The sequence below is a fragment of the Ranitomeya variabilis genome, chromosome 3 (assembly GCF_051348905.1).
Source record: "Ranitomeya variabilis isolate aRanVar5 chromosome 3, aRanVar5.hap1, whole genome shotgun sequence".
Classification (NCBI taxonomy): Eukaryota; Metazoa; Chordata; class Amphibia; order Anura; family Dendrobatidae; genus Ranitomeya; species Ranitomeya variabilis.
The window spans coordinates 787,488,857-787,505,300 of record NC_135234.1 but is presented as its reverse complement, the minus strand read 5'-3'; the positions used below and the strand labels follow the sequence as shown (position 1 = coordinate 787,505,300).

The 16,444-nt window shown below is 43.1% G+C and overlaps 1 protein-coding gene across 3 annotated transcripts in view; it reads right to left on the bottom strand.

Annotated features, from left to right (window-relative positions):
* The window catches only part of LOC143817530 (uncharacterized), a 129,849-nt gene that overhangs the window by 4,110 nt on the left and 109,295 nt on the right, over nucleotides 1-16,444 (bottom strand). For all 3 annotated transcript variants that reach the window (XM_077299019.1, XM_077299020.1, XM_077299021.1), the window contains one exon: nucleotides 14,253-14,361. In XM_077299019.1, the coding sequence (XP_077155134.1) occupies nucleotides 14,253-14,361 (109 nt within the window). The remainder of the gene's footprint in view (nucleotides 1-14,252; nucleotides 14,362-16,444) is intronic.

Genomic DNA, 16,444 nt, shown 5'->3' with positions numbered 1-16,444 from the left:
CACCCCTGTGATACCACTATGTATAGTCATTATCACTATATACAGCTCTGGCAAACAATAAAGAGACAGCCACATCAAAACCCTGTCATGAGCAGCCCAATCTCCAGACCTAAACCCCAATGTAGACTTCTGGAATGTAATCAAGAGGAAGATGGATAGTCACAAGCCATCAAATAAAGAACTGCTGACATTATTGTACCAGGAGCAGTGTGAAAGACTGGTGGAAAGCTGCCAAGATGCATGAAAGCTGGGATTAAAAATCATGGTTATTCCACAAAATATTGATTTCTGAACTCTTCCTGAGGTAAAACATTAGTATTCTTGTTTCTAAAAAAATAAAATAATAATAATAATAATAATAGTAATATGATTATGAACTAGTTTTCTTGCATTATTTGAGGTGTGAAAGCACAGAGGTTTTTGTTTTTTTCATTTTGACCATTTTTCTTTTTCAGAAAAAAAAAATACAAAATGTATTGCTTGGAAATTCAGAGACATGTTGTAAGAAGCTTATAAAATAAAAGAGCAATTTACATTTTACTCAAAAATATACCTATAAAGAGAAATCTGACATTTCCCTCTCCGTGGGTGGCACCATAATAACACCCCGGCAGCAGGCACGCTGTCTGGGTGTTATGTTTGACTCCGATCTCTCCTTCACCTCCCACATACAATCTCTTGCCCGCTCGTGCCGCTTACACCTAAAGAACATCTCTAGAACTCGCCCTTTTCTCACCATGGAAACCACAAAAACCCTCACTGTTGCCCTAATCCACTCCCGCCTGGACTACTGTAACGCTCTATTAATTGGCCTCCCCCTCACTCGACTTTCCCCTCTCCAGTCTATCCTTAACCCCTTCCCGACCTGTGACACAGCGTATGCGTCATGAAAGTCGGTGCCAATCCGACCTGTGACGCATATGCTGTGTCACAGAATGATCGCGTCCCTGCAGATCGGGTGAAAGGGTTAACTCCTATTTCACCCGATCTGCAGGGAGAGGGGGAGTTGTACTTCAGCCCAGGGGGGTGGCTTTGCCCCCACGTGGCTACGATCGCTCTGATTGGCTGTTGAAAGTGCAACAGCCAATCAGAGCAATTTGCAATATTTCACCTATGAAAATGGTGAAATATTGCAATCCAGCCATGGCCGATGCTGCAATAGCATCTGCCATGGCTGGAAATCATGTTCTGCCCCCCCCCCCCCACCGCCCCGATCTCCTCCCCAGTCCTCCTTTCTGTCCGGTACCCCCCTCCGTCCCCCTGTCCGCTCCCCCGTGCTCCTGTCCGCTCCCCCCGTCCTCCGATCCCCCCCCCTGTGCTCCGATCTACCCCCCTGTGCTCCGATCCACCCCCCCGCCCCCCCCCTCATACTTGCCAAGCCTCCCGAAGTCGGTCCGTCTTCTCCCTGGGCGCCGCCATCTTCCAAAATGGCGGGCGCATGCTCAGTGCGCACGCCGAATCTGCCGGCCGGCAGATGCGTTCCATGTACATTTTGATCACTGTGGTAAACTTATCACAGTGATCAAAATAAAAAAATAGTAAATGACCCCCCCCCCTTTATCACCCCCATAGGTAGGGACAATAATAAAATAGAAAATATTTTTTTTTTCCACTAGGGTTAGAACTAGGGTTAGGGTTAGGGGTAGGGTTAGAACTAGGGTTAGGGTTAGAATTAGGCTATGTGCACACTGTGCGGATTTGGCTGCGGATCCGCAGCGGATTGGCCGCTGCGGATTCATAGCAGTGTTCCATCAGGTTTACAGTACCATGTAAACCTATGGAAAACCAAATCCGCTGTGCCCATGGTGCGGAAAATACCGCGCGGAAATGCGCTGTATTTTCCGCAGTATGTCAATTCTTTGTGCGGATTTCGCAGCGTTTTACAGCTGTTCCTCAATAGGAATCCGCAGGTGAAATCCGCATAAAAAACACTGGAAATCCGCGGTAAATCCGCAGGTAAAACGCAGTGCCTTTTACCTGCGGATTTTTCAAAAATGGTGCGGAAAAATCTCACACGAATCCGCAACGTGGGCACATAGCCTTAGGGTTAGGGTTGGAATTAGAGTTAGGGTTGGAATTAGGGCTAGGGCTGGAAATAGGATTAAGAATAGGCTTGTGGTTAGGGTTATGGTTAGGGTTAGGGGTGTGTTGGGGTTAAAGTTGTGGTTGGGGTTGGGATTAGGGTTAGGGTTGGGATTAGGGTTGTGGTTAGGGGTGTGTTGGGGTTGGGTTGTGATTAGGGTTATGGCTAGAGTTGGGGTTAGGGGTGTGTTGGGGTTAGGGTTGGGATTAGGGTTAGGGGTGTGTTGGGGGTTAGTGTTGGAGTTAGAATTGAGGGGTTTCCACTGTTTAGGCACATCAGGGGTCTCCAAACGCAACGTGGCGCCACCATTGATTCCAGCCAATCTTGCGTTCAAAAAGTCAAATGGTGCTCCCTCCCTTCCGAGCCCCGACGTGTGCCCAAACAGTGGTTTACCCCCACATATGGGGTACCAGCATACTCAGGACAAACTGGGCAACAATTATCGGGGTCCAATTTCTCCTGTTACCCTTGCGAAAATAAAACATTCCTTGCTAAAACATAATTTTAGAGGAATGAAAAATGATTTTTTATTTTCACGGCTCTGCGTTATAAACTTCTGTGAAGCACTTGGGGGTTCAAAGTGCTCACTATACATCTAGATAAGTTCCTTGGGGGGTCTAGTTTCCAAAATGGGGTCACTTGTGGGGGTTTCTACTGTTTAGGCACATCAGGGGCTCTGGAAATGGAATGTGACGCACGCAGACCACTCCATCAAAGCCTGCATTTCAAAACGTCACTACCTCCCTTCCGAGCCCCGACTTGTGCCCAAACAGTGGTTTACCCCCACATATGGGGTATCAGCGTACTCAGGAGAAACTGGACAACAACTTTTGGCGTCCAATTTCTCCTGCTACCATTGGGAAAATAAAAAATTGTGGGCTAAAAAATCATTTTTGAGAAAAGAAAAATTATTTTTTATTTTCATGGCTCTGCGTTATAAACTTCTGTGAAGCACTTGGGGGTTCAAAGTGCTCACCACACATCTAGATTAGTTCCTTGGGAGGTCTAGTTTCCAAAATGGGGTCACTTGTGGGGGAGCTCCAATGTTTAGGCACACAGGGGCTCTCCAAACGCGACATGGTGTCCGCTAATGATTGGAGCTAATCTTCCATTCAAAAAGCCAAATGGCGTGCCTTCCCTTCCGAGCCCTGCCGTGCGCCCAAACAGTGGTTTACCCCCACATATGGGGTATCATCGTACTCAGGAAAAACTGGACAACAACATTTGGGGTCCAATTTCTCCTGTTACCCTTGGGAAAATAAAAAATTCTGGGCTAAAAATCATTTTTGAGGAAAGAAAAATTATTTTTTATTTTCACGGCTCTGCGGTATAAACTTCTGTGAAGCACTTGGGGGTTCAAAGTGCTCACCACACATCTAGATTAGTTCCTTGGGAGGTCTAGTTTCCAAAATGGGGTCATTTGTGGGGGAGCTCCAATGTTTAGGCACACAGGGGCTCTCCAAACGCGACATGGTGTCCGCTAACGATTGGAGCTAATTTCCCTTCCGAGCCTTGCCGTGTACCCAAACAGTGGTTTACCCCCACATATGATGCATCGGCGTACTCAGGAGAAATTGCCCAACAAATTTTAGGATCCATTTTATCCTGTTGCCCATGTGAAAATGAAAAAATTGAGGCTAAAATAATTTTTTTGTGAAAAAAAAGTACTTTTTCATTTTTACCGATCAATTTGTGAAGCACCTGGGGGTTTAAAGTGCTCACTATGCTTCTAGATAAGTTCCTTGGGGGGTCTAGTTTCCAAAATGGGGTCACTTGTGGGGGAGCTCCAATGTTTAGGCACACGGGGGCTCTCCAAACGCGACATGGTGTCCGCTAAAGATTGGAGCCAATTTTTCATTCAAAAAGTCAAATGGCGCTCCTTCCCTTCCGAGCCCTGCCGTGCGCCCAAACAGTGGTTTACCCCCACATATGAGGTATCAGCGTACTCAGGACAAATTGGACAACAACGTCCGTGGTCCAGTTTCTCCTTTTACCCTTGGGAAAATAAAAAAATTGTTGCTAAAAGATCATTTTTGTGACTAAAAAGTTAAATGTTCATTTTTTACTTCCATGTTGCTTCTGCTGCTGTGAAACACCTGAAGGGTTAATAAACTTCTTGAATGTGGTTTCGAGCACCTTGAGGGGTGCAGTTTTTAGAATGGTGTCACTTTTGGGTATTTTCAGCCATATAGAACCCTCAAAATGACTTCAAATGTGAGGTGGTCCCTAAAAAAAATGGTTTTGTAAATTTTGTTGTAAAAATGAGAAATCACTGGTCAAATTTTAACCCTTATAACTTCCTAGCAAAAAAAAAAATTGTTTCCAAAATTGTGCTGATGTAAAGTAGACATGTGGGAAACGTTATTTATTAACTATTTTGTGTCACATAACTCTCTGGTTTAACAGAATGAAAATTCAAAATGTGAAAATTGCGAAATTTTCAAAATTTTCGCCAAATTTCCGTTTTTTTCACAAATAAACTCAGAAATTATCGACCTAAATTTACCACTAACATGAAGCCCAATATGTCACGAAAAAACAATCTCAGAATCGCTAGGATCCGTTGAAGCGTTCCTGAGTTATTACCTCATAAAGGGACACTGGTCAGAATTGCAAAAAACGGCAAGGTCATTAAGGCCAAAATAGGCTGGGTCATGAAGGGGTTAATGCAGCAGCCAGGGTCGTCCATCTGGCTAATCGTTACTCGGACGCGTCGGCTCTTCGCCAGTCATTACACTGGCTGCCCATTCATTACAGGATACAATTCAAAGTTCTTGTTCTCCCCCACAAAGCTCTCCACAGTGCGGCCCCCTTACATCTCCTCCCTCATTTCTGGCTATCGGCCTCGCCGACCGCTGCGCTCTGCAAATCACTTTCGACTAACCTCTGCACTAATCCGTACCTCCCACTCCCAACTCCAAGACTTCTCTCGTGCTGCGCCAATCCTCTGGAATGCTCTACCCCAAGATATTAGGACCATCCACAATTTGCATAGTTTTAGGCACTCCCTCAAAACTAGTGTTGAGCGATACCGTCCGCTACTTGAAAGTATCGGTATCGGATAGTATCGGCCGATACCCGAAAAGTATCGGATATCGCCGATACCGATACCAATACAAGTCAATGGGACACCAAGTATCGGAAGATATCCTGATGGTTCCCAGGGTCTGAAGGAGAGGAAACTCTCCTTCAGGCCCTGGGATCCATATTACTGTGTAAAATAAAGAATTAAAATAAAAAATATTTACATAGTTACATAGTTATTAAGGTTGAAGGAAGACTGTAAGTCCATCTAGTTCAACCCATAGCCTAACCTAACATGCCCTAACATGTTGATCCAGAGGAAGGCAAAAAAACCCATGTGGCAAAGAGTAAGCTCCACCATGGGGAAAAAAATTCCTTCCCGACTCCACATACGGCAATCAGACTAGTTCCCTGGATCAACGCCCTATCAAGGAATCTAGTGTATATACCCTGTAACATTATACTTTTCCAGAAAGGTATCCAGTCCCCTCTTAAATTTAATTAATGAATCACTCATTACAACATCATACGCCAGAGAGTTCCATAGTCTCACTGCTCTTACAGTAAAGAATCCGCGTCTGTTATTATGCTTAAACCTTCTTTCCTCCAGACGTAGAGGATGCCCCCTTGTCCCTGTCTCAGGTCTATGATTAAAAAGATCACCAGACAGGTCTTTGTACTGTCCCCTCATATATTTATACATTAACATAAGATCACCCCTTAGTCTTCGTTTTTCCAAACTAAATAGCCCCAAGTGTAATAACCTATCTTGGTATTGCAGACCCCCCAGTCCTCTAATAACTTTGGTCGCTCTTCTCTGCACCCGCTCCAGTTCAGCTATGTCTTTCTTATACACCGGAGACCAGAACTGTGCACAGTATTCTAAGTGTGGTCGAACTAGTGACTTGTATAGAGGTAAAATTATGTTCTCCTCATGAGCATCTATGCCTCTTTTAATACATCCCATTATTTTATTTGCCTTTGTAGCAGCTGCCTGACACTGGCCACTGAATATGAGTTTGTCATCCACCCATACACCCAGGTCTTTTTCATTGACGGTTTTGCCCAGAGTTTTAGAATTAAGCACATAGTTATACATCTTATTACTTCTACCCAAGTGCATGACCTTACATTTATCCCCATTAAAGCTCATTTGCCATTTATCAGCCCAAGCTTCTAGTTTACATAAATCATCCTGTAATATAAAATTGTCCTCCCCTGTATTGATTACCCTGCAGAGTTTAGTGTCATCTGCAAATATTGAAATTCTACTCTGAATGCCCCCTACAAGGTCATTAATAAATATGTTAAAAAGAAGAGGGCCCAATACTGACCCCTGTGGTACCCCACTGCTAACCGTGACCCAGTCCGAGTGTGCTCCATTAATAACCACCCTTTGTTTCCTATCCCTGAGCCAGCTCTCAACCCACTTACACATATTTTCCCCTATCCCCATTACTCTCATTTTATGTAACAACCTTTTGTGTGGCACCGTATCAAAAGCTTTGGAAAAGTCCATATATACTACGTCCACTGGGTTCCCTTGGTCCAGTCCGGAACTTACCTCTTCATAGAAGCTGATCAGATTAGTCTGACATGAACGGTCCCTAGTAAACCCGTGCTGATACTGGGTCATGAGGTTATTCCTCTTCAGATACTCCAGTATAGCATCCCTTAGAATGCCCTCCAGGATTTTACCCACAGTAGAGGTTAAACTTACTGGCCTATAATTACCGAGTTCAGTTTTTGCCCCTTTTTTGAATATTGGCACCACATTTGCTATACGCCAGTCCTGTGGTACAGACCCTGTTATTATGGAGTCTTTAAAGATTAATAATAACGGTCTATCAATGACTGTACTTAGTTCCTGCAGTATTCGGGGGTCTATCCCATCCGGGCCCGGAGATTTATCAATTTTAGTTATTTTTAGACGCCGCTGTACTTCCTGCTGGGTTAAGCAGGTGACATTTAATTGGGAATTTTTGTTATCACTAGTCATATTGTCGCCATGGGATTTTCTTTTGTAAATACTGATGAAAAAAAGTCAATTAGCAGATTGGCTTTTTCCTCATCCTCATCCACCATTTCACCCAGACTATTTTTAAGGGGGCCAACACTGTCATTTTTTAGTTTCTTACTATTTATATAGTTAAAGAATATTTTGGGATTATTTTTACTCTCTCTGGCAATGAGTCTCTCTGTCTCAATCTTTGCTGCCTTGATTTGCTTTTTACAGAATTTATGTAATTTTCTGTATTTATTTAATGCCTCCTCACTACCTACTTCCTTAAATTCTCTAAATGCTTTCTTTTTGTCCCTTATTGCGCCCCTTACAGCTCTATTTAGCCATATTGGTTTCCTCCTATTTCTAGTATGTTTATTCCCATACGGTATATACTGTGCACAGGTCCTATCCAGGATGCTAATAAATGTCTCCCATTTTCTTTGTGTATTTTTGTGTCTCAGGATATCGTCCCAGTTAATTGCACCAAGATCCTCTCTCATCCGTTGGAAATTTGCCCTCCTGAAGTTTAGTGTCGTTGTCACCCCCCTACTACCCATCTTATTAAAGGTTACATGAAAACTTATTATTTTGTGATCACTATTCCCCAATTGATCCCCAACCCTTATATTTGATATGCGGTCTGGCCTGTTGGTTAATATTAGGTCTAGCAGTGCCCCCCTTCTTGTTGGGTCCTGAACCAGTTGTGAAAGGTAATTGTCTCTCATAGTTGTCAGACCCCGATTACCTTTACTGGAACTGCAGGTTTCTGTTCCCCAATCTATTTCAGGGTAGTTGAAGTCCCTCATAATAATGACTTCTCCTTGAGTCGCAGCTTCATCTATTTGCTTTACGAGGATATTCTCCATTGCTTCCATTAGTTTTGGAGATTTATAACAAACCCCTATCAGTAATTTATTATTTTTTCCCCCTCCCCTTATCTCCACCCACAGGGACTCTACATTTTCATTAAATTCACCTATATTATCACGCAGGATGGGTTTTAAGGTCGATTTTACATACAGACACACCCCACCCCCTCGCTTATCTGTACGGTCATTTCTGAACAGGCTATAGCCCTGCAAGTTAACAGCCCAGTCATGGCTCTCATCCAGCCACGTCTCCGATATCCCCACCATGTCATAATTATGCTCCAACAACATTAGTTCTAATTCGTCCATGTTGTTGGCGAGGCTTCTGGCATTAGTATACATGCACTTGATGTTCCTCTCTGTACCTCTATTCTTTCTTAAATTACTAACTGTTCTAACCCCACCCCCCATGCCACCGCCACCCCCAACTTCCTTATTTGTGCCCAGGTCTCTATCTGCACTATCTTCCCCTCCTATAAAATGAATACCCTCCCCCCCATTCCCTAGTTTAAACACTCCTCCAACCTTCTAACCATTTTCTCCCCCAGCACAGCTGCACCTTCCCCAGTGAGGTGCAGCCCGTCCCTAGCGTAGAGCCTATAGCCCACTGAGAAGTCGGCCCAGTTCTGCAGGAACCCAAACCCCTCCTTCCTACACCAATTCTTGAGCCACTTATTAACCTCCCTAATCTCCCGTTGCCTCTCTGGCGTGGCACGTGGTACAGGCAGTATTTCAGAAAATACCACGTTGGAGGTCCTTGCTTTCAGCTTGCAGCCTAATTCCCTGAAATCATCTTTAAGGACCTTCCACCTACCTCTAACTTTGTCATTTGTGCCAATGTGCACCATGACCGCTGGGTCCTCACCAGCCCCTCCCAGTAATCTGTCCACCCGATCAGCGATGTGTCGGACTCGAGCGCCAGGTAGGCAGCACACTGTCCGACGATCCCTGTGACAGATTGCCTTATCTGTTCCCCTAATAATTGAGTCCCCCACTACCAGCACCTGTCTGGCCTGCCCTGCTCTCCTATTTCCCCCCTTACTGGAGCAGTCACTCCTCCGGCTTTCAGAGGACATGCCTGGCTGCAGAAGTGCTACCCCTGTACTGGCACCCCCCTCATCTGCCAACTTAGCAAACTTATTGGGGTGTGCCAGATCAGGACTAGCCTCCCTGGCACTCTTCCCTCTACCCCGCCTTCTATCTGTCACCCAGCTAACTGCCACACTGTCCTGCAGCTCCATCCTACCATCCCCCTCCTCATCTATCCCATTGAGCGTCTGCTCTGTGAGCAGAAGACTCCTCTCCATATTGTCTATGGATCTCAGTGTTGCCAGCTGCACATTTAGATCCAGAATCTGGGTTTCCAAATGCACAATGTGCTCACATCTCGCACAGCAGTATGCACCCTCGACCGGCTGGTCAAGGACTGCATACATGTGGCAAGATGTACACTGGATGGCATTAACAATTGTGGAGCACATTTCCTAATGGGGATTGCAGCACACAGAAACGTTAATTAAAAATAAATACAAAGTATTAATTAAACCCCCCCCAAAAAAAAAAAAAAAAAAAAAACAGAAGCAATTCCTCCCTTGGAAACTCCCTGATTCCAAAGTCACTGAATCACAAGTCACACACTTACCACCGTTCACACTTACGCTCAGGTCACACTCAGCTCGCTCACACTCGCTGTGCTGAAGATTTATAGATTTATTTTTTTTTTCTCTCTGATATCTTTCTGATATACTCACCTCTCCGGAGGCCCCTGGACATCACCGCTGGTAACCGGCAGCCTTCTTTGCTTAAAATGAGCGCGTTTAGGGCCTTCCATGACGTCACGGATTCTGATTGGTCGCGTGCCGCTCATGTGACCGCCACGCGACCAATCACAAGCCGCGACGTCATTCTCAGGTCCTAAATTCCTAGAATGAGGAGTTTAGGGCCTGAGAATGACGTCACGGCTTGTGATTGGTCGCGTGGCGGTCACATGAGCGGCACGCGACCAATCAGAAGCCGTGACGTCATGGAAGGCCCTAAACGCGCTCATTTTAAGCAAAGAAGGCTGCCGGTTACCAGCGGTGATGTCCATGGGCCTCCGGAGGGGTGAGTATATCAATATTTTTTATTTTAATTCTTTATTTTACACAGTAATATGGATCCGATACCGATTCCCGATACCACAAAAGTATCGGATCTCGGTATCGGAATTCCGATACCGCAAGTATCGGCCGATACCCGATACTTGCGGTATCGGAATGCTCAACACTACTCAAAACACATTTGTTCAGAGCGGCCTATCATGTTCCCTAATCAGTCATTTTATGTTTGTGTGTGTGTGTAGCCCATTCACTATCTCCATCTACCCCCCACCCCCTGAAGATGGCTGGACCATCATTGTAAATACACACCTGTACTTTGTATCTCCCCACCTCATTGTAGATTGTAAGCTCTCACGAGCAGGGGCTGCTTATTGTGCTTTAATTATTGTATTGTTAACATTGTTACTTATGACTGTTGTGTTTGAAACTGTTAAACTGTAAAGCGCTGCGGAATATGTTGGCGCTATATAAATAAAGATTATTATTATTATTATTATTATTATTATTATTATTATTATTAAAAATCAGACAAACTGAACATTTTTCAGTGGTCTCTTAATTGTTGCCAGTGCTGTATATTACTTATTACACCCCTTTGCTAACTGTGAATAGGCATTATTACACCCCTGTGAAATCAGTGTATAGACATTACACCCCTGTAATATCACTGTGTATAGTTATTACACCCCTGTGATATCACTGTGCATAGTCATGGTTACACCCCTGTGAGGTCACGTTGTATTGTCATTATTACACCCTGTGCTATCACTGTATATAGTCATTATTACACCCCTGTGATGTCAGTGTATAGTTATTATTACATCCCTGGGATAACACTGTGTTTAGTCATTATTACACCCCTGTGAGATCACTGTGTAGTCATTATTACACCCCTGTGATATCACTGTATATATTCATTACACCCCCATGTCACTGTGTAGACCAGTGTTCCCCAACGCCGATCCTCAAGAGCCACCAACAGTTCATGTTTTCAGTATTTCCTTATTTCCTTAGTATTTCACAGGTGATAATTGCATAACCTGCACAGGCAATAATTCTATCACAAAAAAATATACTAGGCCTAGATAACTGGCACTTCCAATATTAACTCGTCATCCCATAAATAAACACGGAAGTAAACGCCAAAGTGAAAAAAGACTATAGAAATTTTATTTTAACATCAAATTACAGAACACTAAAATCAATACATGTATAAAAAGGGAATGCGGACACAAAAAAGCAAACACAATGCATGTATCAAATGTACAAACTGGGTCAATAAGGCTGAGAAAGATTTGTCAATATGGGTGCTTATACCCCGTAAATTTATATACAGTATATCCATAAGTGGATGGCCTTAAAAAGACCCAATATATGATTGAATACGCCTCATACATAAATAAATTCCTTATTCAATATATGATATATAGCCCAAAACAATTTATTTCAACAAAGTGCGTATAGTATTTTTCAAAATGCATGTATATATAATGTACTAGCTATGAATTATATATGAATAAATGAATACCAATGCACCAGTGTGCCTATTCTATACAGTCAAATCTCCACAAAGGAAGTGTATACCATATATAATTAATTTAAATATCCACATATATTACTTGCAATGACTAGGGATAAATACATAAGAATCCAAAAATAAAGTGCCAAGTGCTTAATTAAATACACAGATAAACAGATTTAATTATGTGGCATACTTTACACCAGTGTGCATTGCTGAGTGCCATTAAATCTAAAGTCTCCCGCAGTGGAGGTGTGTATTTATATTTAAATAACTATGCAAATTAAATGCGATAAGTAGCTATATACATAAATCCAAACTTAAAGTGCCAGGTGCTTAATAATTGCACTGATGAACAGTTTCTAGCTATGTAACATACTAGCACACAAATTGGGAGCAAGGAAAAGGCTGAAAAAAGACATGATACATGACCTGTGTGTGCAAGCTGAGCCCCGACGCGCGTTTCGCGATAGCTTCTTCCTGGGGGGTTATCGTATTATTCTATCACCTGTGCAATACTAAGGCAATACTGAAAACATGACCTGTTGGTGGCTCTTGAGGACCGGAGTTGGGAAACACTGGTGTATAGTCATTATTACACCAGTGTGAGGTCTCTGTGTATAGTCATTACACCTCTGTGATGTCACTATGTATAGTCATTATTACACCCGCGATGTTAATGTATATATTCATTATTACACCCCTGTGATATCACTATGTATAGTCATTATTACACCTCTGTGAGGTCACTATGTATAGTCATTATTACACCCTTGTGAAATCACTATGTATAGTCTTCATTACACCCCTGTGATATCACTGTATATAGTAATTATTACACCCCTGTGAGGTCACTATGTATAGTCATTATTACATCCCTGTGATGTCACTGTGTATTGTCTTCATTACACCCCTGTGCTTTCACTGTATAGCAACTATTACAACCCTGTGATAACACTGTGTTTAGCATTATTACACCTCTATATCACTGTGTAGTTATTACACCCGTGATATCACTGTATATAATCATTATTACACGCCTGTAATATTACTGTGTATATTCATTATTACACCGCTGTGATATCACTGTGTAGTCATTATTACACCTGTGAAATCACTGCATGTAGGCATTATTACACCCTTGATATACCATTGTGTATAGGCATTATTACACCTCTGTGATATCACTATGTATAAATGCATTATTACACCTGTGCTATCATTGTATAGTTATTATTACACCCCTGTGATATCAATGTGTATAGTCATTATTACACCCTTGTGATATCACTGTATATAGTCATTATTACACCTGTATTATCACTGTATAGTTATTATTACACCCCTGAGATAACACTGTGTTTAGTCATTATCACAACCCTGTGATATCACTGTATAGTCATTATTACACCACTCTAATATCACTGTATAATCATTATTACACCCTTGTGATATCACTGTGTATAGTCATTATTACGCCCTTATGATATCACTGTGTATAGTCATTATTACACCCTTGTGATAGCACTGTGGATAGTGATTATTACGCCCCTGTGCTGTCACTATATATATTCATTATTACGCCCCTTTGATAACTGTGTATAGGCATTATTATACATCCATGTGATATCATTATTATTATTTATTTATATAGCACCATTAGTTCCATGGTGCTGTACATGAGAAAGGGGTTACATACAAAGTTAGATATCGGTTACAGTAAACAAATTTACTATGACAGACTGGTACAGAGGGGAGAGGACCCTGTCCTTGTGGAGTACACATTCTTTGTGTATAGTCATTATTACACCCCTGTAATATCACACTGTATAGACATTATTAAACCCCTGTGATATCACTCTATAGCCATTATTACATCACTGTGATATCACTATGTATAGTCATTATTACACCCTTATGATATCACTATGTATAGTCAATATTACACCCCTTTGAGGTCACTGTGTATAGTCATTACTACACCCCTGTGATATCACTATATATAGTCATTATTACACCTGTGATATCACTGTGTCTAACCAATATTACACCTCTGTGATATCACTGTGTATAGCCATTATTACAGACCTGTGATATCATTGTGTATAGTCATTATTACATCACTGTGTATAGCCATTATTACGGTACATCCCTGTGATATCACTGTACATATTCATTATTACATCCCTGTGATATTACTATGTATAGTCATTACACCGCTGTGATATCACTGTCTAACCATTATTACACCTCTGTGATATCACTGTGTATAACCATTATTACAGTCCTGTGATATCACTGCGTATAGTCATTATTACACCTCTGTGATATCACTTTGTATAGGCATTATTACACCCCAGTAATATCACTGTATAGTCATTATTACACCCCTGTGATATCACTGTGTCTAACCATTATTACACCTGTGATATCAATGTGTATAGACATTATTACAGCCCTGTGATATCACTGTGTCTAACCATTATTACACCTCTGTGATATCACTGTGTATAGACATTATCACAGGCCTGTGATATCACTGTATAGTCATTATTACACCACTGTGACATCACTGTGTATCGCCATTATTACACACCTGTGATATCACTGTATAGTCGTTATTTCACCACTGTGTATAGCCATTATTACACACCTGTATTATCGTCTCGTGGAATCTTCTCCTTCATGTTACTCATATATGGCTGATCGTTCATTATCCGCTCTTCTTCATCCTGCAGCTTAATATCAGTCACACCTCCATCCTGATGTAACATATATAACAATTCAGTACAACACGGCAGAAACAAGAACAGAAGAATCTCCCATATCTCTTAACGCAGTTCTACAGTCATTGCCAAGATTTCTGAGACTGACACTTTTTTTTTTTCACATTTTGCCTCTTCAGTATTTTTCGCTCTTTTAGTCAGCTGTTTCTATGGTTACTGACGGACAATTAGAAATATTTCATAAGGTTTTACACTTTTCCTGATAACTACATGAAGTTTCTGTGACACCTCAATATTCCCAGGAACACTGCCCCTCATTCTCCAGACTTCTGCCCTTTATTCTCCACACTCCTGCCCCTTATTCTCCAGACTGCTGCCCCTTGTTCTACAGGCCCCTGCCCCTTATTCTCCAGACTGCTGCCCTTTATTCTCCACACTCCTGCCCCTTATTCTCTAGACTGCTGCCCTTTATTCTCCACACTCCTGCCCCTTATTGTCCACACCCCTGCCCCTTGTTCTACAGGCCCCTGCCCCTTATTCTCCAGACTTCTGCCCTTTGTTCTCAACTCCTGCCCCTTATTCTTCACTCCCCTGTCCCTTGTTCTCCAGACTTCTGCCCCTTTTTCTTCAGACTTCTGCCCCTCATTCTCCAGACTTCTGCCCCTTGTTCTCGACTACTGCCCCTTATTCTCCACACCCCTGCCCCTTATTCTCCAGACCCCGGCCCCTTGTTCTCCAGACTTCTGCCCCTTATTCTCCAGACTTGTCCCTTATTCTACACACTCCTGCCCCTTATTCTACACTCTCCTGCCCCTTATTCTCCAGACTCCTGCCCCTATTTCTCCACACTCCTGCCCCTTATTCTCTAGACTTCTGCCCCTTATTCTACACACTCCTGCCCCTTATTCTCTCCACACTGCTGCCCCTTATTCTCTCCACACTGCTGCCCCTTATTCTCCACACTCCTGCCCCTTATTCTCCACACTCCTGCCCCTTATTATCCAGACTAGTGCCCCTTATTCTCTCCACACTGCTGCCCCTTATTCTCCACACTGCTGCCCATTATTCTCTCCACACTGCTGCCCCTTATTCTCTCCACACTCCTGCCCCTTATTCTCCACATTTCTGACCCTTATTATCCAGACTAGTGCCCATTATTCTCTCCACACTCCTGCCCCTTATTCTCCACACTGCTGCCCCTTATTCTCCACATTTCTGACCCTTATTATCCAGACTAGTGCCCCTTATTCTCTCCACACTGCTGCCCCTTATTCTCTCCACACTCCTGCCCCTTATTCTCCACATTTCTGACCCTTATTATCCAGACTAGTGCCCATTATTCTCTCCACACTCCTGCCCCTTATTCTCTCCACACTGCTGCCCCTTATTCTCTCCACACTGCTGCCCCTTATTCTCCACACTCCTGCCCCTTATTCTCCACATTTCTGACCCTTATTATCCAGACTAGTGCCCCTTATTCTCTCCACACTGCTGCCCCTTATTCTCCACACTGCTGCCCATTATTCTCTCCACACTGCTGCCCCTTATTCTCTCCACACTCCTGCCCCTTATTCTCCACATTTCTGACCCTTATTATCCAGACTAGTGCCCATTATTCTCTCCACACTCCTGCCCATTATTCTCTCCACACTCCTGCCCCTTATTCTCCACACTGCTGCCCCTTATTCTCCACATTTCTGACCCTTATTATCCAGACTAGTGCCCCTTATTCTCTCCACACTGCTGCCCCTTATTCTCTCCACACTCCTGCCCCTTATTCTCCACATTTCTGACCATTATCCAGACTAGTGCCCATTATTCTCTCCACACTCCTGCCCATTATTCTCTCCACACTCCTGCCCCTTATTCTCCACACTGCTGCCCATTATTCTCTCCACACTGCTGCGCTGCCCCTTATTCTCCACACTCCTGCCCCTTATTCTCCACACTGCTGCCCCTTATTCTCTACATTTCTGACCCTTATTATCCAGACTAGTGCCCATTACTCTCCACACTCCTGCCCATTATTCTCTCCACACTCCTGCCCCTTATTCTCCACACTGCTGCCCCTTATTCTCCACACTGCTGCCCATTATTCTCTCCACACTCCTGCCCCTTA